This window comes from Drosophila guanche, unplaced genomic scaffold (assembly GCF_900245975.1).
Source record: "Drosophila guanche unplaced genomic scaffold, DGUA_6, whole genome shotgun sequence".
Lineage (NCBI taxonomy): Eukaryota > Metazoa > Arthropoda > Insecta > Diptera > Drosophilidae > Drosophila > Drosophila guanche.
The window spans coordinates 333,909-360,056 of record NW_022995759.1 but is presented as its reverse complement, the minus strand read 5'-3'; the positions used below and the strand labels follow the sequence as shown (position 1 = coordinate 360,056).

Sequence of the window (26,148 nt, the reverse complement as noted above, 5' to 3'; positions counted from 1 at the left end):
GCCCGCACACAAAAAAAAAAAACAAATAAAAGTTGTGGGACGGGGTGGGTTAAAAATCTGCAGAGGCAGTGGCAGAGGGGCGGCAGAGGCAGAGGCCGCATAATGCAGAAGCAGAGTCTGAATGAGATAATGTGCAAAACAAATATAAGCTGCGGGACGGGGTGGGTTTAGCCACTGCAAATTAATTTCTTCATTGTGGCCATAATAATGATCCAATCGGATTCTAATTTGGTGATCTGATAGATATGGTCAGAAGGCGTTTTTAGTTTTCAATTATCTTCAAAATTGTAGATTTGGGAGGGTTTCGCCATTTTGCAGGGCAGGGGGCGGTGCTAATTTTTGAAATACAATGGTTTAAGTGTGAGCATACAGCAGTCTGGAGCCAAAATTTGGTGGCTCTAGCTTTTATATTCCCTGAGATCCAGGCGCTTATCAAGACGGACGGACAGACATGGCTGATAAAGAATATATATACTTTATGGGGTCGGAAACGTAACTGTGTAACTGTGCGTTACATACATCCGTTATTCGCACAAAATACAATATAACCTATTTACTCTTCGAGTACCGCGTATAAAAACAACTTTTTCGGCAACTCTGACTCCATATTTACGACAATTATTATCCGTATTTAGTCTTTGATATTTTTTTTTATTATTCTACGTTTTTGTACAATTCAAATGTGCGTGGCCGTGAACTACGATTCGGTGCGTTTAGATTACAGTAACGGGTTCGCGTTGGACATATGTATAAATAAGTGGACTGCTCGGAGATGCGCGGCGTTCGACAATATTTTAGACTGGTAAACAGAAAAGGGCAAAGCACTGCAATATAAGCAGTACGAAGGGTGAATAAATATAAATATGCGTGCGCTTCTATGCACTTTGAGAGGGAGCGATCAGCGCGACAATGGCATATTAATATAATATAGCATATTATACAAAGAGAGTGTAAATATAAACAAGGAGAGCTGATCTTAATAATTATATATTTGCTGCTGCTCCAAACATAGCTCTTAACTTATATTTTCATGTTTATACCCTGTTCTCGAAGAGTTAATAGGGTATTTGTGGTCAGAGCAAACAAACAAACAAACAAACAGCAAACAAATTTTGCATCAAGATTGCTGTGGTACCACACTTTTACAAGTGTGTTTCAAAATTTCGGCTTACGAAGGAATTTGCAGTGGGCTTGTCCGAGAGTATGTACATAAAATATGTATATATGTACATATATAATATTATGTTGATTGAATACAACGTGAAGTTCCGAAAACACCCTTACCTTTGAATGCATTAAATGAAACACGACACATTTTAATGTGATGTACTCTTTTATTTTGTTGCGCTTACTTAAAATCAATACAATTTTCATTGGCTGTTGCGCTTCTTTCATAACAATATAGTTGCCGAATGTTACCAATTGGATAGCTCCAATTTGATGAGTCCGAAAGGGAGTTGGGGCTTAACGTTGTTGGTAGTGGATGATGCTCATTGAAAGGGTTTACTTGCGACTTAAAGAATACTGGGAAGGAAACTCTGTGCTGTACTTGTGGTTGAGCAGATTTAATAGCCAGTGACTTCGAGTAAAATTTCTTTTTCGAAAATGTAGTGGTTGTCTTTTTTGAAACACTTCGATCAGGCTGTTGCTTAAAGCTCTTCCCTCGAGTAAAAATTCTTAAATGACCATTGAATCCTTTCGTCTCCTAAAATAAAAAAGGGAGTATAAATATATGGGAAGAGGTATCCCCCAGTTAAGTCGAGGGAGAGGTTGTGGTTTTTCTTGTTTATAGGTCTCCAACTAAAGAAAAAGTCTCCTCTATTTAAAACAAAGAGAAGATTCATCTGGAGAAGATTTGCACGGAAGTTGAGTAATACCAAAATCACGACACTCAGTAAACTATGTTTGTTTGACCTGCTGAGCTTAAGTGTAAGAAAGTCTGTTAAATAACATTTGAATTTTTTACAGTTGGCGGATTAATCGTTGCATTGAATTTGAAAGAAGGTTTGTGCATATTTTGTAATACAATTTTTCAGATTCGCTATTACTATCAGCATAAATAAAAATGATAGTATTAAATATTCTTCATACCTCATTATATTTATAGTCGTCCTTGCACATTTCTGGTTCTGCATTCATGGAAGTGACACCCACTTTTATTTTTCCAATTTGGTTTGATTTAGAGCGGTTTGTGTTGTCGAGCAAGCAAACATTAGATTTAAACTCAAGTTGATCTTCGGCATCCGTTGTAATACCATCCACATCCACATCAGCATCAGCATCTGCATCAATATTTGTACTCGCAGGCTGAGAATGAGTTGAACTTTCACTTTCAGATGATACATCAACTGGTGAATGTGCACACTGTTTGGTGGGCTGATTAACAACTTCGTCTTCCGTTGTTTCGATATCCACAACCTCGTCATCGTCGTCGTCATCATATACGTTTTTTCCTATTCCGTAAGCAGACTCTGATGATATTGATTTATTCGAACTGTTCTTGTTGTGAGTCGATACTGAAGTCGAAAAATTGATTCGCTCACTTTCGATACTGGATTGAATAGTGTCTAATATTGGTGAAAACCCTTCCCCTGTTGGTAAGCGATGCGAGGCAGTTGTAATACTGTTATGCGTTAGAACAGTTGTTGTTCGGGCCGTTTGAGTTGGGGTAATGTAAACGTTTCTATTCGAGTCGCTAGACCTAGTGTATAATGATGTGGATACAATTGCTGCTGAAGCAACAACTGGTTTAAATGCAGAGCAACTTAATATAGATGGAATGTTATAATCAGAAAACGTTAAACCACTGCTGGCGACATCAGATAGCTTACGATTTTTGATAATGCCACATATAGAAGTAGACGCCGCTTCGTTTTTTACACGCTCTCGCTCCCCCAAGCGAACGGCACTGGCTGTCGTTGAAGGAATGCTCGTTTCTGGCCTAGCCCATGGCATTGGACATGATTCGAAGTCAAGGACCGATTCACTCGGGTCTGTGCCACAGATTTTCGAATGCTGTTGCTGATGATTTGCATCCTGTTGCTGCCACATATAGTCCACAACAAAATTTCTAGAAAGGGGCATTATCGAAAGATCGTGGTCGTTGCGAAGCGAGTGAATAGGTGAAAGGACCGAAGAGTGATGTAAATTAAAAGGTACTCCAACCGTAGCAGCTGCTACAGCCGTAACTCCGACCACAGCGGCGGCTGCAGTCACGGTACTGTAATTGTATTGGTGGTCGACGGCCCGCTTGGATAATGGGGACTGTTCCTTACATGCTGTGTCTTTAGCAACTGACTCGCAGTCAGTTAGTGAGCCACACAAACTTCCTCCGACTAGTGCAGAAGCTGACGATGACGTTGGTGAGCTTTGATTTCGATTGCGACTAACATTACTATTGCCACTAACGAGTCTTTTTCTGGTGCCACCATTAAACATTGCCTTGACATCTTCCCATGCGTAGATAATTTTTTCATCGTGTGAGCTTCCACAAAGTGTCATATGCCGTCGCCAGGAGTTAAAGTTGGCAGCATCGGGCTGAACATACCTGTCGTTTGTTGTGATGCGATGTGAATGGAAAATGAATTTATTCGGCGAGAAGAACATTCCACAGAATGCACATTTGATGCATTTGGCTCGTGAAGAGTTATATCGAGATGGTAAAAATGATCCACGACAGCCCCATGCACACTTGTGCTGAACATTAAATGCAAAGTCGTCTGGCAATCGAGGTGGTGAGTTGTCGCCCAAGAAACTCTTACAAAGACGCTCAGCTTCTCTTCTAGTTATCATTCCGCATCGCCGAGAACTTACCGGCATGGCACCTGCTCTTCTCAGAATCTCCAATTGTACTGGTGTACATTGCACGCAGGTTATGCCAAGCGCCACACGTCTATTATGTATTTCATTGTAGCTAAATTGCTTTAGAAGAGTATTTGAGATTTGCGCAAGGCAGAGTCGCTCCTGCCCCTCAATGTACAAAGACACAATTGGTATTCCATAGAGCAGAACCGAGCTAACCTGAAAATAATAAGGATATATTAATTGTGGACAAGTAATCGTCAGTAACGGATAGAAGGTATTCGTATTCTTTAGGTATAGTACCTAAATATTGACTTCTAGATCAGCATCAAAAGATACGTTTATATAGTCGGGCATACACATGGGGAAAGCTTATTTCTAGGAACAAATATTTTCATGTCATTTCATTTGAAATTTCTTTGAAATTATTGTTTGTTTGAGGACATAGTTGTGGAGATCTAAGGACTTACAATTTGCAGATCTGCCTCCGAGTGACCTCAACTTCGGTCGAGCAGCAAACCTAACCTAACTTAAGTGATTTGATGTGATTTTTTGAATCAGCCGTATAAGGGCCTTTAAATGAATGTCAAATATCTCGTATTCAAGGAAATAGTGTGTCCAAATATATATTTTCAATATTTTGTGGGACAAAGATACAAATAAATACTTCCACAAGTGATTCAGTAGTTCCGCTATTAAGCGAAATGTATTAAAACGTGGATTAATGGAATAATTTGATTATTGCGGTTTAGGGGTGGTATTTAATCTAAAAGTGGAACAGGAAGTGCGAAATACATATATTTACTTGAGAAACAATTTATATCTCCTTATGTTGTTACGATTTTAAAATTAAAATTAAACGTTTTATATTTTTATTATAAAATAATTATCACATATTTGTGTTATTGTATTGTATTGGGTCTTAAATTTAAAATTGTATTCGAACAAACGGCTCATTGAAAAATTCCAGATTTTATATTTCGTAGTATTCTCTGGAATCCCACAATCACACATGCAAGTAATGGAGAGTTTTGACCTTAACTCAGATCATCCTCCAATAATACAGCACAAAAGGCCATATGTTGGAACAGCCCTATAAAGTCATAACAGCCTCTACAGAAATTAACGCATTTAAAAGCTATTTAGACTCAGCTATAAACCTGGACATTTCGTTAAAAACAGGAGAGGAGATAGACTATGCTGTGGAGCTATTCACAAATAAACAAATAATTCATAATGCGAGCTACAGAACACGAATCATGCTCTTAATCATCAAAAAGCAAATCAATTGTACCTTTCAACCGAACTTCGACAAAAAATACAAAATAAAAGGAATCTGCGAAAACGCTGGCAAGAAACTCACTACCCTGCTGACAATAGATTGTACAACAAGGCTGCATCTGAGCTTGGACAACTGCTTTCGTACTTACGCAATGAATCTCTAGCTGCGTATCTGAGAAACTTAGACGCTAATTCCAGCAACAATGAATACAACTAAATACCTGAAGAAACCAGCTAAAAGAAACATAAATATTCGCAAAAGCAACGGAAATTGGAAGCATTTGCTCAACATATGCATTCTGTGTTTCAGCCAAACGATATAAATAATTATATAACAGAGACTGAAGTAGAAACATTCCTTGAGTCACCCTGCCAAATGAGCTTGCCTATTAAAAACATCAAATATGAAGAAGTTGTGACAGAAATCAAATGTTTGAACAATAAAAAAGCACCAGGCCCTGATAAAATAGACGGCATCACCCTAAAAATTGTACCACCAAAATGCATTCGGATTATCACTCATGTATTTAACGCGATTCTCAGACTAGACCACTTTCCAAGTCAATGGAAATGCGCAGAGATCATCCTAAAGCCAAACAAAATAGAAACGGAATTGACATCATACCGTCCCATTAGTCTGTTGACAATATTCTCGAAAGTGTTTGAAAAAATACTATTGAAGAGAATGTTGCAAATTTTGGACGAACTTTCCATCATTCCTGAATACCAATTCGGATTCAGGAGAGGTCACGGGACCCCTAAGCAATGTCACAGGGTTATTAATATCATTAAGTCTCGGTATTGGAAAACAAAAAATATTTCTTGATGTTCAACAAGCGTTCGATCGAGTCTGGCACAAAGGTTTGTTGTACAAGATAAAGAAATGGCTACCTGCTCCGTACTATTTATTATTATTTATTAATAATAATTTGTATATCAGGTTAAAAGATGCTTTTACGTACAGCAGAAAAACGATACTTCATTACTACTTCTCATCAACGCAGGCGTCTCACAAGGAAGCGTACTGGGACCAATTCTCTACACCCTATATACGGCCGACATGCCAGTTACAAAGAACTGCACTGTTGCAACATATGCTGATGATACAGCCGTTTTAGCCACAATCAGATCTCTAAATGAAGCTTCCGAACTCCTGCAGAGTGAGCTAAGCCTAATTGAAGACTGGTTCCTTCAATGGAAAATTAGAATAAACTCCCTGAAATCCGTCCAAATAACGTTTTCATTAAGACCAGGTAACTGCCCAAATGTAACACTTAACGGCTCACCAATTCCACAAAGGACCTGTGTGAAGTATCTCGGCTTGCATCTCGACCGCAGATTAACATGGAAAAACCACATTAAAGCAAAATGTCAACAACTCAGACTTAAAACACTAAAAATGTCCTTGTCGAAAATCAGAAACCACTTTGGAAAACAAAACTTGCCTCCACAAATCAATTTATCTAATGCAAATATCCACAAAGGTCTTAATATTCCAACCATTAAAGAAGAAATAAAGAAACAGAAACAGATAAAGAGACAGACTCCACAACCACGAAAATAATTTAGCCTTAAGTCTATTAGACAATAGCTTAACAGTAAGAAGACTGAAAAGATACCACATTCTCGATCTCCCCGATAGATAAATCCAACAAACTGAAAATATGTTATATATAATAGGAAACCTGCGATTTCTGTTAATTTAATATTAATTATACAATTTACTTATTGTTTAAACAGATTTTAAATAAAAAAAGAGAGAAAAACCATTTTTTTTTTTCTTTTTTCTGGAATATTAAAAAAAAAAATTTTTACCTGACGACTAGCTGTGCGACACATAACACCTACGTAGGAGTCTAAATATTAGTTTAATTATGGCTTCTGGATTTGTATTGTTTGTATTGAGATGAAATCGATGTATTTGTTATTGTATGTATTATGCATATACATACATAGAAACACATACTCCCAACCAACCCAAGTTAAAAACAATTTATATTCTTGTTACGCTTACCATGTCTCAGCCATGTCTACTTCGCATTCATCATCCTGTTAAAAACAAAATCTTATTATGAACTCAACAAAGTTTTGCACTGCTGCTTTGGCGCTCCCAATCTTTATAGGCCATGAAAAAACAGAAAAAAATTAAAGCACGTATCTAATGATACCACAAGGGAATCATTTGTTTGCTTTGTGTTTCTTTTAGTAAAAGAAAACTTCAAAATTCTTCGTTTTGTGGCAGCAGACAATTCAGTGTGAATCTAAAATAATCTAAAGTCGTTTTAAGATTTATATAATCTGGCAGTTCTTACATGTTATATCTACCCTTTATTTTTGTTGTTGTTATTTTATGTTTTTTCCCTAATTATCGCTAGTATTTATTTTTATCATTAGTGCTTTATTAGATCGTTTTTAATTATGAATTAAATAAAAGTATTATTAAATAATATAAAATTCTCGTGTCACTAAAGGTGTCTAAAGGTTGTAGGTCTACAATTTGGATGTAAAGTATTTTTCGTCATTATTCGCATACATCTCGCATGCCAATACGAGCCAGATGTTGAATATTACGCTTATCAAAATGTTTTGATTGGTGCCACGGACCAAGAATGAGTATACCAATTGTAGCTCGCTCAAATATAAGTACAATATAAGTCAAATGATCTGAGTTGCGCATCAGGAAAAGTGAAACTACGTGAAAATGAGAAATCACTGGAACCATTGAATAGCTTGCTCCTCGGCACGGATCCAGATTTAAACGTCTTCCTGAAGTCCATTAGAAAATTCAAGTCATGAATCCAAATCACATCTTTCGGAGCCACAGAAATAGTCAACAATACTGCTACAAATGATCAACAATACAATTCCTTTCCATATAAAATCGGTACAAGCCATGGTGCTGAGCGTTAAATTCTAATCTGGCTGCCATAACCGAACCGAACAAGCGTCAGTGGTTCAAATGCTAGTAAAATGATAATTACATTTTCGGACTCAACAACCGATAAGATAACTGAAATAAAATTGCCAAGTACCCAGAAGAGGAAATTTAATAATTGTCTGCAAAAGACAGATCTTAAATAAAGTTGAAACACGGCTCAAAAAAATAAAGACGGGCGGACAAACAGACATGGCTCAATCGACTCGGCTATTGGTGCTGATCAAGAATATATATACTTTATGGGGTCGGAAACGTTTCCTTCTGTGTGTTACATACATTCACTTTGTGCACAAATACAATATACCCTATTTACTCTTCGAGTACCGGGTATAAAATATATTTATATATTATAAAATCCAATGGATAAGTGTACGGATGAAACATTTGCAAAACAGTTATGGCAAAGTTGCTATCAATGAAAATAATATAATGGCTGCATAAAATTTCCAATCGATTTCTGCACAGCTATTGATTCACAAAACGAGAAGAGACGTGTGAGACGCTTCTTACGCGTCACAACTTTTATACCCGGCACATCTTTACCTTAGCGGTATTTGTCAAATTTTAAATTTTTTCTTCATTTGTCATTTACATCTACAACACTTTTTACGCCAACACGCTCCATTAGCTTGCAGCCCTTCCCTAGCCCCACACACTGCAGGCTCGCGGCATAGGCAGAAGCAGCGCCCGCACACAAAAAAAAAACAAATATAAGCTGCTGGACGGGGTGGGTTAAAAGTCGGCAGAGGCAGAAGCAGAGGGACGGCAGAGGCAGAGGCCGAGTGAAGCCGAAGCAGAGTGTGAATGAGAGAATGTGAAAAGAACAACAAAAGCTGCGGGACAGGGAGGGTATAGCCACTGGAAATGAACTTCTCCATTGTGGCTATAATAATGATCCAATCGGATCCCAATTTGACGATCTGATAGATATGGCCATTCCCTACGGAATGGCGTTTTTAGTTTTCTTTTATTTTCAAAATTGTAGGTTTGTGGGGTTTTCGCTCTTTTGCGGGGGCGGATGGGGGCGTGTCTCATTTTTGAAATACACTGCATTCAATGTGAGCATACAGCAGTCTGCAGCAAAAATTTTGTGGCTCTAAATCTTATAGTCTCTGAGAACTAGCCGACAAGGCGGACAGACGGACAGATAGACATGGCTCTATCGACTCGGCTATTGATGCTGATCAAGAATATATATACTTTATTGGGTCGGAAAGGCTTCCTTCTGTGCGTTACATATAACCGTTATTCGCACAAATACAATATACCCTATTTACTCTTCGAGTACCGGGTATAACAAGTAAAATCACGTGCTTTTTTTTTAAATTATCTTTGCACGTTCCTTTACCGATGTACCTACATATATGTACATATGTAAAATCTCATTTTGCGCTCTGGAGCCGTTTGGTTTTTATATCGATTAAAATGACGCTTCCTCTCGAAAACAATATGGAATGGATGACAATTTGTATGAAACGGATTTTTGGATTTTGGAAAATTCTCTATGAGATGCGTATATTCATTGTATCCAAGCCGTTTAAAAATTGTTCGACTTATGGAATCATTGGCTGTATGCTCTCACTGTTTCAAGTGTATTTCAAAACTTAGGCCCCCCCCCCCCCCCCCCCCCCCCCCCCCCCAACAACCACACCCCCCCCACACAACCCAACAAAAAAAAAAAAAAAAAAAAAAAAACACACCACAAAAAATAATACACATNACCATATCTATCAGATTACCGAATCGGGATCCGATTGGATTATTATTATAGCCACAGTGAAGAAATTAATTTGCAGTGGCTAAGCCCACCCTGTCCCGCAGCTTATGGTGTGTTTTTAACATTCTCTCATTCACACTCTGCTTCTGCAAAGTGCGGCCTGTGCCACTGCCGAGTCCTGCCACTGCCGTGGATCTGAAGTGTGCGGCTCTAGGGGAGGGGGTCGAGCGAAAATAGCGTTTTTAACATTTTTTCTACACCTGTCATCTACATTTACATAACTTCTCATGCCAACAGTTATGTAGATGTAGACGACAGGTGTAAAAAAAATGTAAAAGGTCAAATGTAAAATTCGAAAAAAAATAATATGGTACAATTTCCATATATTTAAGTCATTGGAGTTGCGAGTTAAAGAAATATTAGATACAAAAAAATTGGTTTTCCAATAATTTGTATACCCGGTACTCGAAGAGTAAATAGGATGTATTGTATTTGTGCACAAAAGTGGATGATGTAACAGGAAACGTTTCCGACCCCATAAAGTATATATATATTCTTGATCAGCATCAATGGCCGAGTCTATGTCTGTCTGTGTGTCTGTCCGTCCGTCTTTTTTGACGCCTGTTTCTCAGAGACCATAAGTCACCAAATGTTGTGTGAAGACTCAGGTAATATCACACTGAATTAATTTTGTTTTTCAAACTTTAGAAAATCTGATAGATTCACAATTTGGAAGATAGGAGTAAACTAAAAACGCAGTTTCGTGGATAATGGTCACGTCTATCTGATCGCCGAATAATTAGATTATATTATTATTAAAGACAGAATGACAAAATGAATGTCCTAGTCTTATCAAACGATATAAGTTGTTTCAAGACGATTCGCCAAAATAGTTTTGTATCTGATGAATTTTTACTTTTTCACTAATACATATGTACATAAGTCTCCACAAGTTACATATGGTATAATGACAATATAATTATTCCAATACAAGAAATGTAAAACATTTTTAGTTCCTTCTGCCCGAACATATACAATACCTTGGTGGTTGAAAAGGGTCGGAATTACGTACATGATTTGACCTTTGAGATGTCAGACTGTTTTCCATTCCATTGGGTGGATTCGATGATACTTCAGTTTTTTGTACGGTTTCCGGAAACGCCATTTACTAAAAAACTAAAAAAAAAGTTCACATTGAATAAAGCTTCAAGTTAGTATTATTTATCGACTTAGTCTTTAAATATTGAGCAAGTTTTATCAAATATTTGTAAAGTAGTCATTAGCTTTTTTAAGTCGAGTCGATACAGTCATGTAAGTCTGTCCGTCTGTCCATCCCGATGAGCGCCTAGTACTCAGAGCCCATAAAAGCTATAGCCACCAAACAAGTGTACATACATATTTACATATGCATTTATGTACACACTAATTTTTACATATGTATGACGTTTGCGCGGGGAATATCAATGTGTATAATAATATATAAATATATGTAAATATTGCATAAATATATCATGATAATAAAATATCATAAATAATAATATTTGGTTTAAATTGGTATATTGGTATTGGTATATCAAATATGTATGTATGTTCATATATAGGGAGAGAGGAGTACCGAATTGTATATTACATTAGTCTTTTTTTTGTGCTGCTATGTACAAAATATGGTGCACATACATATGTACGTACATATTAGCTGAGGAATTGAAAAGATTCTGTTCAGAAATGGTCCTAATAACAATTTTTGTTATAAATTTGTTTCATATAAAAAATTCAGAAGGTTGCACATCGCATCCCTTGTGCCAAAAATCCCTCATTCAATTATAGAATGCGTGTGAATGGCATAATTGAAAAAGAGACTGGTCCCTAGAGTACATTCGTTAAAGATAATAAGGTTAGCTAAAAATGTACAGATTGTTAAGCTTAATGCCATTGTTATTACATACCCACGCTTAAATCGCTAACGAAAGGCGAAACAAATGATTACAACAAGACTCCTTAAATCGAGAAGGGAGAGGAATTGGTATATCTAGAACCGAACCCCAGTCACCCACTAGAAGACCAGAGGGTTGAACGAATTACAAACCAGTGAGGTAAGTAATGACAAAATTATGTTAGTATTTAGAAAAACAGCAGATTGTTAACAATCTGGCAGATGTACCTAGATAAGCGGGGTGGGATGATGATGTTTCCCTGAGGCAATTGAATTTTCCATAGGGTTGTTCATAATCATCAGCTCAACTACGACTATGTTTATACGGAAATGTAAGCCTACAGTTATTTTGACACAAGTCAAAATATAAACATAAATTAAGTTAAATTCGAAATATAAACTTAAGTTGTTGCTCTTTTATGTTAGTGTTACCTATTATTACCTGTTGCAAGGCGTGCAAGCATACGAGTACTGACTGCTCCCACAACACTCTGCCCAATTAAAATAGTAACATCAAAATATGCAAAATATGGCTATACAAATTCAATTATCTCCAATTAAATTGAGTGCTTTGTTTATACGGGTGGCGTGGACGTGCCTCAAAAAAACACTAACACTTGTGTTTTCCATTGTCTATTCAGCCAGTTCTTATATTTCAAAGTTTGGGTAAAAAATGAGCACACTCCTCGGTCGTTATACAATCTCTCGATTTTACATGCACGATGGCCTATTGAAATCGAAAACGATTATGCTTAGGTCTGGGTCTATGCTTGGGTCTGGGCCTGAGGGTTGAATCATGAAAGCATATGCCCTTTGACGAGTACGAATACAAATACAGATACTGGGGTAGATAAAGACTAAAATACCCACTGATGAGTTGGCAATAATTCGCTTGAGTGGTTGCTGTCAACAGGCAAATAATAGGTGTTCTGTTTGAGGGCGGAGCAGGGAGTCATTACACAGGACATAGGCTGCCATGCCACTGCCGTTCCAAGTGCCGTGCTGAAGTTGCGCTGGTGCCAGTGATGGCCTTTTGTTTACACGTACAACATCATGCATATTTAATTGGGTTAAATTGCTTGACGATTAACGTTTGTGAATGAAATGCGCGGATAATTGAGTTTACTTTGTCTAATTACAACGGTTTTTATATGAACAATACGCGTATCCATGGAAACTTTGAATATGCGGAACTAGCGCTTTGCCTCCTTCAACATTTTTTGGATTATTTATGATAAATATGTACATTTCCCTATATGTAATAGTTTTTTAGGGGATGCATTTAAACCAGCTTAGAGTAAGAATTTGACATGTCATATTTTGAAAAAACCTCGGCACAATATTTTTTTATAATTTTATGTCGAATTTTTGAAACAAATCCAATCCTATTCAGATTTAATAGTCTCCGCGACATATGCGCTGCACGAGATGAAAACGATGAAAGGAATGATGAATAAAAAGAAGGGAGCGTAAGAACGCGTCACAACTTTTGTACCCGGTACTCAGTGGTAAAACTGTGCCTTGTAGTGTTTTTCACTTTCCACGCCAACACGGCTTTTAGCTCAGACAGTGGATGAGAGAATGTGCAAAAAAACAAAAATAAACTGCGGGACGGGGTGGGTTTAGCCACTGCAAATTAATTCTTCACTCTGGCTATAATAATGATCCAATCGGATCCCAATTCGGTGATCTGATAGATATAGCTGATATAGTGGCTCATTTTTTAAATACACTTGTAACAGTGTGAGCATACAGAAGTCTGGATGCAAAACTTGGTTGCCCTATCTCTTATGGTCTCTGAGTACTAGGCGCTCATAAGGACGGACAGACCGACGGACGCACAGAGGGACGCACAGACGTACGGACAGACGGGCATGGCTCTATCGACTCTGCTATTGATGCTGATCAAGAATATTTATTCTTTGTGGGGTCGGAAACACACATGCGCTATTCCCCACAAAAATGCAATATACCCTATTTGCTCTTCGAGTACCGGGTATGAAAATGAATGTCGTCAAGGATATTGCTAGTAGGTCTAACAATATCAGCTAAGCCGATTAATTATATATTTCGATATGAAAAAGTTCGAAAATGTTCAAGTCCACTTCATATGCACATATCAGCTTTTCAAAGTGGTAAGGTTTATAACAACAAGATGTAAGATACTTAAGTTATGTGAAAAAAAGAAACGCTACCCCTGAAAGCGCATTAATTAAATAACCTTTTATTTTTTTTCATTCCCGACTTAAAAACGAGTAGGGACGTTTTTGAGACTCTTCGTACGGGTCACACTTTTATACCCGGTGTATTTATAGTCATATGTACATATGTGCGTAACCTTAGTGTGATACACATGTACATACATATAAGTACGTAACATTATGTTTTTTGTTTCTAATATTACATTTACAATTTGTTCTTCATCTGTGGAGGCAAAAGTGGGCTTTTCACTTTTGTTCATATGTTTTTCGTTTTTTCCCGTGACTCCGCTTCCCAAATGTTTCGACTGCTCGTCATTGCAATAACCAGCGTCAAGCCACAATGGATAGCAAATTGCTTAAAATACTTAACTAAAATAACTACATTGCCAACTCATTTGCAAAAGATTCTATCGAGAGATCAATAAGCAGATGCATAGATTTCCAAACACAGAAGTAGCATTATATTTTCATAGTATTAATATACTTAGCATTGGAAAATAAAGCAACGGGCGTGAGAAACATTGTTCTGAGTAGTTTAATCTATTAAGCTCCTCGATAAAATCCAACTCTTTTCCTCATTGAACCAAACCGATTTTTCTTCTAGATTTTTTAATGATTTATAGTACCCGGTACCCGAAGAGTAAATAGGGTATATTGTATTTGTGTACAAAAGTGAAAGAGAAGGACACGTTTCCGACATAAAGTATATATATTCTTGATCAGCATCAATAGCCGAGTCGATAGAGGCATGTCTGTCTGTCCGTCCGTCTTGTTGAGCGCCTGGATCTCAGAGACTATAAAAGCTAGAGCCATCAAATGTTGCATCCAGATGGCTGTATGCCCACACTGTTACACATGTATTTCATAATTTCGCCACGCCTCCCTCCACCCCCACAAAAGGCGAATGTCTCCCACAGCCACAATTTTGAAGATAAAAGAAAACTAAAAACGCCAGTCCTTAGGGAAGGGCTATATCTATGAGATGACCGAATTGATATCCGATTGGATCATTATTGAAGATGAATATATAAGAAATTAATTTGCAGTGGCTAAGCCCACCCCGTCCACCCCTCTCATCCCACAGTCTGCTTCGTGTAGTGTGCAGCTCTTGGTGAGGGAGGCGAGCTAAAAGAAAGCGTTGGCGTGAGAAATTATGTAGATGTCGATGTAGATGACATGTGCAGAAGAAATTTAAAATATGTAAATTTGAAACAACCACTAAGGTCCAGATGTCCTACTGAGTACCGGGAGAACAAGCATAAAAGCGTCTCACACGTACGTTCTCTTTTTTTTTTCTTTGGCGGAACTTTTTTAAATTAATTTTAATTTTAAAATGTTTGTCATTAGACAATTTCTAAGCCCCAAATCTTTCAGAAAAAGTTTGTTTGGTTGTTAGGGAAATATCGACTCGGAACACTACTCCATGTGGTCGATGTGTTTTTGAACTGAACTGAACTGAAATGTGTTCAGAAACCTTTTGTGATCGGTAATCTCACCCAGAGTAACTTAGCAATACACTAATATAGCTTTTATAAATAAAGAGAACGCAAACCCCCACCTCTCTCTCTTAGTGGCTTTATCATCGGAAGTAAAATGTACATACATTTGTAAGCGGCGAATCATTTAATAACGTATCTAAGAGGAAATATTAGATTCACAAATACAAATTAGCTTTAAGTTTTTTATTTTTTTATTTTAAAGCTACTTTATGTTGAATATAATTATTATTTTTTTGATTATGTTTAATATTAGAAAAAACAAAAATTTTACTGCACATTTTGAACTCAAAAAAGAGTTGGTTGCCGAACGAACACTAGAAATAGAATGTAGCTTTAAGTTTCGCAATTGTTATATTTTAATACTCTTTTTCATCTGATTACAAAATTCTTTAGCCGTCCAATTTTAATCCCATTATGTAATTTCTTAACCTGCTAGGATATCCAAATGCTGTAATGTCGGATTAACGAAGCTTTTTTCCGTTGTCAGAAGGCTGCTTATAAAGTTTTTTAGTTGCTTGTCTTTGAGATACTCTATCTACTGTCGATAAACACCGACACAAAGATAACGAAATTTTGTTATGAAGAAACTGGTTCAAGTATTTCAAGCCTGTGATGTACACCTATAGGTTTCATAGGATATAAACATTGTATAAATGTGAATATATAGAAAACAAAAATAGAAATATAAAATATTATAAAACTTAAAAAAAAATTATTTTCTGAATTTTGTAATACAATAAAAAAGTATAATTTTTGGTTCTTGCAATAAAAATAAAATTTTAATGCATTTATACAATGTTTATAACATATGAAACGTATAGGTGTACATCACAGGCTTGAAATAATTATATAATATATATATATATTATATAATATAATTCCAAAATATTTATACACGTATATGTATTTATTTGTTTTGCATTACAATGGCTACAAAAAATCAGGGCTCTGAGCGCTCGAATATCACGCCACGAAATGTTATCGAAAACTGAATACGAAAACCCGTTTTGGATGACATTAAGAATAGCACAACGCCGAATACGTACATTGAAGTCCTAGTCGAAACTTATAATACCGATGCACCTCATGAAAAATCATGAAAAAGGGGAAAGAAATTCCACAAGCTTCGGTCAACATTTCAACCAATAAGACACGTTTGCCACTATGTACGAAGTCCATATTCACAGTTAAGTCCAACCAATTGAAAGGAGTCCTCAATATTAAGGGGCGTTGGCATTGCCATGCGTCTGCGCCCTTTTTACCATGAAAGTACAGAACATACTAAAGCCATCATGTTGTACATAGCCCATACAATTTTTTGTATTTCGAACCCATCGAACTGTGAATATTGCTTTTAATTTAATTAACTGTCCCAATGTTGGCATGAAAATTAAATTAAGCCTGCCATGAGAGGAATGGGAGGGTCAGGAGTCAAAAAATGTATGCGGTTTCTACCACAATACTTATTGTAGAAGCCGAGAGAATCACATCATCCCTCGAATGCAATACACATATACTTTTTTTTTTGTGTTCAATTATGCATTAAAAATTAGCCCTTTGCTTATAAATGTTATGTTATGTTATGTTTTGTTATTGTAGAAGCAGTCTGTAGACGGTTCGTGAGACGCAAGAAGTGCAGTTTTTTCTGTTACTATTTTCGATTTCTGTGCAGATTTTTGTTTGTCAGTTTCATCTATAGCTTTATCGCTTTTACAATAATATTGTTGGACAATTTACAGAAGAGATGCTACATATACATATATGGAATACAGGTACAAAAAATGCATTACACACACACGCACACACTGAGCCGTGTGTGGGATACAATAATTAATTGTCTAGAGGGTTCAATGCTCTCTCTCTCTTGTGTTTTTTTTCGCTACTTTTTATTGTACAAGCAATCAAAAAATCAATTCGAATCAAAGGGAATACAGCAGATAAATTCAATTATAACGAGAAGGGACGTGGGAGACGCTTCTTACGCGTCACAACTTTTATACCCGGCACTCAGTACTACATCTGTACCTTAGCGGTTATTTGTCAAACTTTAAATTTTGTCTTCATCTGTCATGAACATTTGGTGGCTCCTAGCTCTTATAGTCTCTGATAACTAGCCGATAAAGAAGACGGACGGACGGACAGACAGACATGGCTCTATCGACTCGTCTATTGATGCTGATCAAGAATATATATACTTTATGGGGTCGGAAACGCTTCCTTCTGTGCGTTACATACAACCGTTATTCGCACAAATACAATATACCCTATTTACTCTTCGAGTACCGGGTAAAAAAAAACCCATTCAACAAGCGAATAAAAGGCCCAACCACTCAAAAATTAATCTTACATATTTCCTGCATGTTTGCGACCGGTTCGGTTAGTCGCGTCGCACGTAATGAATGGGGCAGGGCCCCTCGGTCGGTTGGGCTAGAGGAGTGCTGTGTTTCTGCCGGGTTCCGAGCGTAACAGGCTTCGGCTTGGTGTCTCAATGGTTCAACCATTGCATATTAACGAGTTATTAATCTTCGTTGCCATAGGTCATACGCTCCCAGATCACTTATTTTACTAACGTCTGCCTCCCTCCGTCAGCACTGAAATTCGTCCATACCATCAGCAAAGTTAATTAGAATCCATCACGCTTGTCTCAGCGTATAGAGTTGAGATTAACGTGGACTAACGATGAACCGAGATGAGTATTCAAAATGTTGTGTATGATAAAAATTGAAGTGTAATGGTACGGAAGTTATATGGTAGTTCTCAATCGCTAGGCCGCCCTATTTGAAAATCCATTTCAAATGTTTTACCCAATTTTACCAGCTAAATGGTAGAATTTACAGCTTTTACATCCTTCGCCGGACAAAAAATAGATACAAATGTCGTGCCCAAAATCGAATAAATTTTGCAATGATTTTTTTTTTTTTTCTCTCTCTTTATATTTACAATCTGTTTTTTTAAACAATAAGTAAATTGTATAATTAATATTCAATTAACAGAAATAGCAGTTTTCCAATGAGCCCTGCTATTATATATAACATCTTTTCAGTTTGTTGGATTTATCTATCAGGGATATCGAGAATGTGGTATCTTTTCAGTCTTCTTACTGTTAGGCTATTGTCTAATAGACTTAAGGCTAAATTATTTTCGTGGTTGTGGAGTCTGTCGATGTATTTCTTACTAGTTTTCTTTATTTCTTCTTTAATGGTTGGAATATTCAGATCTTTGTGGATGTTTGCATTAGATACGTAAATCGGAGCATTGACAATGTGTCGCAAAGTTTTTGATTGGTAACGCTGAAGTATCTCAATATTTGAGTTGCTAGCAGTTCCCCAAAGCTGTATAGCGTAGGTCCAAACAGGCTTCAGTATGGATTTGTAGAGGCGAATTTTGTTTTCCAAAGTGGTTTCTGATTTTCGACTTATCAACCAGGACATTTTTAGTGTTTTAAGTCTAAGTTGTTGACATTTTGCTTTAATGTGGTTTTTCCATGTTAATCTGCGGTCGAGATGCAAGCCGAGATACTTAACACAGGTACTTTGTGGAATTGGTGAGCCGTTAAGTGTAACATTTGGGCATTTTGCAATGATGTTGTTCTTCCTAAAACAAGAGTGAAGCGTGCTAGAAGAGTAAATAGGGTTTTTTGTATGTGTGGTCGGAGCAATAATCGTAACCCATAGAAGGAAACTTTTCCGACCCTCTCAAGTATGCTCGATCGCTCGTTAGTGCACAGTGCTTCGCTGGGAAAGGGAGAGTCAGTTAAAAGTAAAATTCGAATAAATCATAAGATTTCATACTTACAAATGAGTATACTGACTGAGTACCGGGTACAAAAGATTACGAGTTGCAATGTAAGTTAATTTAAAATAAATGATGTTAAAATGAAACTGTGAATCTGAAAGATCGTAAATTCTCAAATATGGCACATATAAGTCATATAATACAGAGAATGCAAAAGCGAGAAAAACGGTTAATCCTATTCATCCACATTTTTTTAAGCTTTTTTGCAGAACTGTTATATTTTCCGTTCGAGATGGCAATCATGGAGCAACCATCGGTGGTTTTTCCAGTATCTATGATGAGGACGTATCTACTAAAAGCTGAGTGCTAAATTGTTTATGTAGCAGAAAAAGGGATGATTTCTTATCGTGGGGATATCATTCCTGATTCGGTCGACAAAAAATGTACAGCATCTGAGTATCTGTAGTTGGCTTTATGTTTCCATAGGATAGTCAAATTTATTTCTTTGATATTTGCGTAATTTTATAGCATTTTATAGCATATTACAGAAGCTGGTAGCTATGAAAACCTGGTTGAATATTTTGCAATTGCATTACATTGCTTAACCCTCGAGAAACGGGGATAGAAAGTATAATTGTCGTGAGAGCCGGAACCAATTTTGAATCATAAAAAAATCCTGGCGCCTCTTCGAATCCCTGAGGGAGTTTGACATATCTTTTGAAGAAGGACGGTTTTCGGTTTTCTTTGACGGAGTCGGAGTCCAAGCAAGAAGATTGCATATATGAAGAGTTGCCGTTGGTCTCTTCCTTGCTGGCATGTGTGTCTGTGCAGCCCATCCTCAAGGTTAGGTTTTCGAGCCTCCTCTACGAGTTCCCTTCTCTCTCTCACCGGCACCGTTTATCGCCTTGCCCCTTCAACTATCGCCCTGCCAACCTCCAACAAAAATACTTCTACGTCCAGTATTTTGCCAATCGATTTCCTTCGACTGTAACAACTGCAAATGGTCATAATTGTTGGTATTTTTATAAACTCTAGCCAAACAATCCAAAAGTAATTTAACTGGTAGCTTTTAAAAAAGTGGATTTGAAAATATTCAGTATGAATTTGCAGATACATAGATGTACAAGAAAATCAAAACCGCTGAATCATTAATAATAGAGTTCTTGTTCCTCATTCCGACATTATAAGCCTGCTTTGATTATTATGAGAAATGTCTTAATTTGATGTTATTATTATTAATATATAAAAAATATATTTAACATCAATTTGTTGAGCATATTGTTGATTAGAAAATTTAGAAATATAAAATAACGAAAAGTGCATTTCGCATTTGTATTTTTCTGGGATTGCCTATTTGTTAAGGATAAAGTGATTAATATCTAGAAAAAAAATTGGTTAAGTTTGCATTATGCGTTTAGAAGTTATGTGCGAAGAAAGGTTATATTGTATTTGTGGGGAAAAGTGGATGCGAGAAGGAAACTTTTCTATCCCCATAAAAAATATTTATTCTTGTTCAGCATCAATAGCCCAGTCAATATAGCCATGTGTGTCTGTTCGTCCGTCCCTCTGTCTGTCCGTTCTTATGAGCGCCTAGTAATCTGAGACTATAAAAGATTGGACAACCAAGTTTTGCCTCCAGACACACACTGATCACACTGTTACAAGTGTATTTCGAAATTTTTCTCCGCCCTCTCCGCCCAGCAAAGTGCGAAAATCTGCTGTATATACAATTTTGAAGGTACAAGACTTTTAAAAATGCCCTTTCGTAGGGAATGACCAAATCACTTCTTACGCCAACACGCTCTTTTAGCTCGACCCCCAACTAATTTTATTGGTCTGTTCTGTTCGTTACGGACATCACTTCGACTTCATCGAGTACCCGTGTGTGAAAGAGTCAAAATAAATATTACCGAAATTAATAGAACTGTATCTTCCATTAAACATGGCTGGCAAATAGTCCATGACTATCACGCACGCTAGATTAATCAATCAAAGAAATTTAATGAAGTTCCCTATTGCCAAAGTGAGCTTGCATATGCATGATTTGATTTGGCGAATTAATTTTAGAGATGCAATTATGGAAGCTTTTCAACCATGAAATTCTAAATGGTATAAAGTCCATCGCGTTTTTGATGGATAACTTACAGTCAAAAGTCCTACCTGTGTGCTCTCAGTTTAAAAAATTAAAAAATGAGGGGAATTGTTAGCTGTTGTGTGCTTATCACCATCCTGCTCATGGCTGCTGAACTCCATGCACACAGGAGTAAGTTCTAAAATGAATAGTTCATTAAATATTTCAAAAATTCCTCCTAATCAAATAGAATTTGGATGCGATTGTCCGGATATTGAATGTGCCCCGGGAGAGAGATGCACACTTTCTAGAGTTCCCTGCAGTGCTCCTGATGACCGTGATGGCGATAACTGCGGACTATATCCAGTGTGTGAGGAGCGAGAGACAAAGCAAAGGAGTGAAGGTTCGCAAAAAATTAATTTCCATCTTTATCCTCATTTTAACACCCACCATCACGATCAAGAGCACCACCTTCAGCCAACCAAACCGATCGACACTCCGGACAGAAAGGGACAATGCCTTTGAGTTACTGGACTATAACGGAAACGTAGATTCATCCTTCATTCTTGTTCGACAAACTACCCAACGTTCTGGTCATTGTGCAAGATAGACCTCAGCATTCCCATCTACCAAACATGGGCTTGAGACATTTACTCCCTGCAATGTTAGTTCCTACTACCCGTATAACTGTAACTATCCGATTCCCTTACATACAGGCGCTAGAATTGCGCCCTATCCCCAGACAAGAGCAGCGAATGTTCCTCCATAAGTGCCACCCACCCCACCTTGCTATTACAATTTATATTCCAGAGGACCCCAGAGTTATGTGGTGAAAAGGGGTATCCCCTTTTCCGATCCACCGGTTCCGTCTCATTGACGAACCAGTATATGTTTTACTTATCGCTTGCTGGCTAAAAAGGACCCAGCTTCTTTTTACCAGCTTTCAACCGACTTCGACGTCCGCCTCAATAGTTGCCTTTTCGGACGTTTCCTTCTGTACGTTACATACATCCACTTTGTGCACAAATACAATATACCCTATTTACTTTTCGAGTACCGGATATGAAAATAAGGTTTAGATATATTGCCTGAGTACCGGGTATAAAAAATGTGACGTGTACGAAGCGTCCCACACATTCCTACTCGTTATACCCGGACTATACTTCTGTATGCTCACACTGTTACAAGTGTAATTAAAAAAATGAGCCCGCCCCCTTCCGCCCCCGCAAAAGGGCGGAAACCTCCCAAATATACAATTTTGAAGATACAAGAAACCTATATATAATACTAACTAAATATATCAGACCACCAAATTGGCATCCGATTGGACTATTAATATAGCCAAAATGAAGAACTTAATTTGCAGTGGCTAAACCCACACCGTTCTGCAGCTTATATTTGTTTTTTGCACATTCTCTCATTCACACTCTGCTTCGCGCAGTGTGCGGCAGCTGCCTCTGCCGTGACTCTTCAGTGTGTGGCTCTAGGGAAGGAAGACGAGCTAAAGGAGCGGGTTGGCGTGAGAAGTGTTGTTGATGTAGATGACAGATGAAGAAAAATTTTAAAATTTGATAAAAACCTCTAAGGTACAGATGTAGTACTGAGTGTCGGGTATAAAAGTTGTGACGCGTAAGAAGCGTCTCACACGTCCCTTCTCATTTTGTAATCCTTCCGTGCCAAACTACACTTACTATTATAATCCAAATATACCATTTTTTGGAAGCTGTTCACTTCCAAAATTGTTCTCTGATTTCTTCTTCTTTTGTTCCCCATTTTATCAGCCTTTCTGGAAAAAACGGACTTAAAAAAAGATACCGAAATCAAATTCAAATCAGAGTCTGAAACATCGCACACATTTCACAACCGTTCTGCTCGGCAAGTTATATTGCCTAGGCCTATGCCAATGCCAATACCAGGACTTATGCCAATGCCAATGCTTATTCCTGGTCCAGCTCCCATTAATGTTCCAGTTCCAGGCCGGGAATATTATCCTCCCATTGGACTGTCTCAGTATATGGGGAAACCCATGAACACGGCAAGGCGGCCTGTTGCAGGATTAGTGCCCATTATGCCAATGATTCCGCAAACTGGTGTGGGTCCGGTTAGGATGGATGGTAATAACATAATTGTTAAACCGTTATTAATTCTTCCAATAGGCATGGGGACATCACCTGGCATGGGAATAAATACGAACCAATATTATGGGCCTAGCGGATCATACCCAACATATAATCCCTATATTACTTACACCACCAGTCGAACCATTTATGACTATGAAAATTTTAACAAAAACCACATTAACTATACAAATACTGGAAACAACAACTATAATGATTATAATTCATATGGATAGACATTTTACTCGAATTTCCTACCTATAAATTAACCAATTAATATCTTTAATATAAATAAGTTATTATAAGTATGTATGTCTTAAGTGGCGTGGACAGTTATTGACTTTGTACTATATCTGGATTTTTAGGTGTTACACTGGAACGTAGGAAACGTGAAGGCGAACAAGATGGTGTTGGGTATGGAATGGGCGGAAGTGTAAAGTTCCCAGGCAATGGAAATGGAGGTGGTACTAATGGGGCAAATGGAATGAACGGAATGGGTGCTCGCGGACAAAATGGTAACGGAGTTGGTGGACCAAATAGAATGGGAGGACAAAATGGAATGGGCAACAATGGTATGGGACCGGGAGGACAAATGGGCAACATCGGAATGGCACCTGGAGGAATGCGTGGATCAAATCGAATAGTAGGGCAAAATATAACATGTAACAATGGAAAGGAAATCAACTTAGTCGGCAATCGCGGAATAGGTGTACCAAATAGAACAGGTGGATCAACTGGAATGGGTAACAATAAAATGGGCAAGAACGGCCTAGGAGGAATCGGTGGACCAAATAGAATGGAAGGATCACTTGGAGTAGGTAACAATGGAATGGGCTACAATGGAATGGGTGGACCAAATAGAATAGGCGGACAAAATGCAATGGGTGACAATGGAATGGGAAACAATGGAATGGCTTGGCCAAATAGAATTGGAGAACTTGGAAGGGGTGGTGGCAGCAATGGTATGGGTCCTGGCAACTGGCGTGGTAATGACAATGATAACAGGGGAATTGACACCAATGGAAAATATCGACAAGGATACCGAAGGGCCAATCCATCAAACCAAACCTATACATATATCAGCTCGCTGTAACTTCAGATATCTAAAACAAATTAATTATATTTTTTGTTGAATGCGGCAAAAGTTTTTACTTTTTAGACCTTTTCAAAACTTAGAGTTAGAGTTATTCACGTTACTACAAATAAATTAATTGCTATGCATCCCAATTTAATTAATTATACCCGGTACTCGAAGAGTAAATAGGGTATATTGTATTTGTGGGGAATAACGGTTGTGGAATAACGCACAGAAGGAAGCGTTTCCGACCCCATAAAGTATATATATTCTTGATTAGCATCAATAGCCGAGTCGATAGAGCCATGTCTGTCTGTCTGTCTGTCCGTCTGTCCGTCTTGTTTGTCGGCTAGTTGTCAGAGACTATAAGAGCTAGAGCCACCAAATTTTGGCTCCGGACTGCTGTATGCTCACACTGAAACCAGTGTATTTCAAAAATGAGCCACGCCCCCTTCCGCCCCCGCCAAAGGGCGAAAACCTCCCCAATCTACAATTTCTAAATCTACAATTTACTCTATTCTAAAACTAAAACCATTCCGTAGGAAATGGCCATATCTATCAGATCACCAAATTGGAATCCGATCGGTTCATTATTATAGCCACAATGGAGAAATTAATTTCTAGTGGCTAAACCCACCCTGTCCCGCAGCTTTTGTTGCTCTTTTTACATTCTCTCATTCACACTCTGCTTCTGCTTCACTCGGCCCCTGCCTCTGCCCTCCCCCTGCCGATGCCTCTTCAGACTTTTAACCCACCCCGTCCCGCAGCTTATATTTGTTTGTTTTTTGTGTGCGGGCGCTGCCTCTGCCGCGAGTCTTTAGTGTGTGGGTCTAGGGAAGTGCGGTGAGCTGACAGATGACAGATGAAGAAAACATGTAAAATTTGACAAATAACCGCTATGGTGCAGATGTAGTCCTGAGTGCCGGGTATAAAAGTTGTGACGCGTAAGAAGCGTCTCACACGTCCCTTCTCGTTTTTTATAGTTTTTATACTCGAAATGAAAGTAGGGTACATATATTGTATTTGTGCACAAAAGTAGATGTATGAAACGCTGAGAAGGAAACGATCTCGACCCCACTGTATCTGTATGCTTACACTGTTACAAGTGTATTTCAAAATTTTGCGCCGCCGCCGTTGTGAAAGTTGTACAATTTTTAGAAGAAGTTGTTTAAATGCGCCCTGAAAACAAAATGTAGTTTCCATCTACAGCAAGGAAGAAAGCAGAAGAAAAGAATTAAATCTTTGACGCGAAATTAAACATGGTTAATCTTTAAAGAAAAAATCGTCTTCTGATAGTCTACGAAAATGCCACAACTGAAATTTTTTAACGGTCTGTTTATCGGCACAGATCCATCCTATTATTCGTACTTTCAAGAGAATGTTCGGAGAAAAATAATGACATTTTTGTTGTATATGAAGTAGGTCTGCTAATAGGTTGTAAAATATGTTTCTACACTAAATATCCCATTAACTATGTTGTTTTCCTCATGTCTTAGGCCAACAACAATATGCCGGAATGAAACGCACAGCTTATATAAATACAAAACACAAAAAAAAAACGAGAAGGGACGTGTGAGACGCTTCTTACGCGTCACAACTTGTATACCAGGTACTCAGTACAACACACATATATATGTAACTTAGCGGGTTTTGATCAAATTTTACATTTTTTCTTCATCTGTCATCCCCCCTTTAGCTCGCCCCCTCCCCTAGAGCCGCACACTGCAAATACACTTGTATTTACATAAAGACATACAGAAGTCTGGATGCAAAATTGGGT

The 26,148-nt window shown here is 37.7% G+C and overlaps 2 protein-coding genes across 2 annotated transcripts; one reads left to right on the top strand and one right to left on the bottom strand.

Annotated features, from left to right (window-relative positions):
* Positions 1–1,333: 1,333 nt before the first annotated feature.
* Positions 1,334–10,907, bottom strand: LOC117590650. Its single transcript, XM_034283491.1, has 3 exons — positions 10,810–10,907; positions 2,092–4,020; positions 1,334–1,705 (listed from the first exon to the last, which is right to left on the bottom strand). The coding sequence occupies exons 1-3, from the start codon at positions 10,900–10,902 to the stop codon at positions 1,349–1,351; spliced, it is 2,379 nt and encodes a 792-aa protein (XP_034139382.1). The 5' UTR covers positions 10,903–10,907; the 3' UTR covers positions 1,334–1,348.
* Positions 10,908–21,295: 10,388 nt separating this feature from the next.
* On the top strand, positions 21,296–24,426 carry LOC117590658 (N66 matrix protein). The gene is made up of 3 exons (XM_034283510.1): positions 21,296–21,368; positions 21,427–21,579; positions 23,659–24,426. Exons 1-3 carry the CDS (start codon positions 21,296–21,298, stop codon positions 24,384–24,386), a joined length of 954 nt encoding a protein of 317 aa, XP_034139401.1. The 3' UTR covers positions 24,387–24,426.
* The last annotated feature ends 1,722 nt before the right edge of the window (positions 24,427–26,148 follow it).

Bases quoted from the DNA above. Each gene is read 5' to 3' on its own strand.
- LOC117590658 (XM_034283510.1), top strand. From the start codon at position 21,296: ATGAGGGGAATTGTTAGCTGTTGTGTGCTTATCACCATCCTGCTCATG. The intron at 21,369-21,426 runs GTAAGTTCTAAA...CTAATCAAATAG, and splicing joins TGAACTCCATGCACACAGGA to AATTTGGATGCGATTGTCCG. The intron at 21,580-23,658 runs GTTCGCAAAAAA...CTGGATTTTTAG, and splicing joins GACAAAGCAAAGGAGTGAAG to GTGTTACACTGGAACGTAGG.
- LOC117590650 (XM_034283491.1), bottom strand. From the start codon at position 10,902: ATGGCGTTTCCGGAAACCGTACAAAAAACTGAAGTATCATCGAATCCA. The intron at 4,021-10,809 runs GTACGTAATTCC...TATTATTTTCAG, and splicing joins CATCTCAAAGGTCAAATCAT to GTTAGCTCGGTTCTGCTCTA. The intron at 1,706-2,091 runs GTATGAAGAATA...TTTTTATTTTAG, and splicing joins ACGACTATAAATATAATGAG to GAGACGAAAGGATTCAATGG.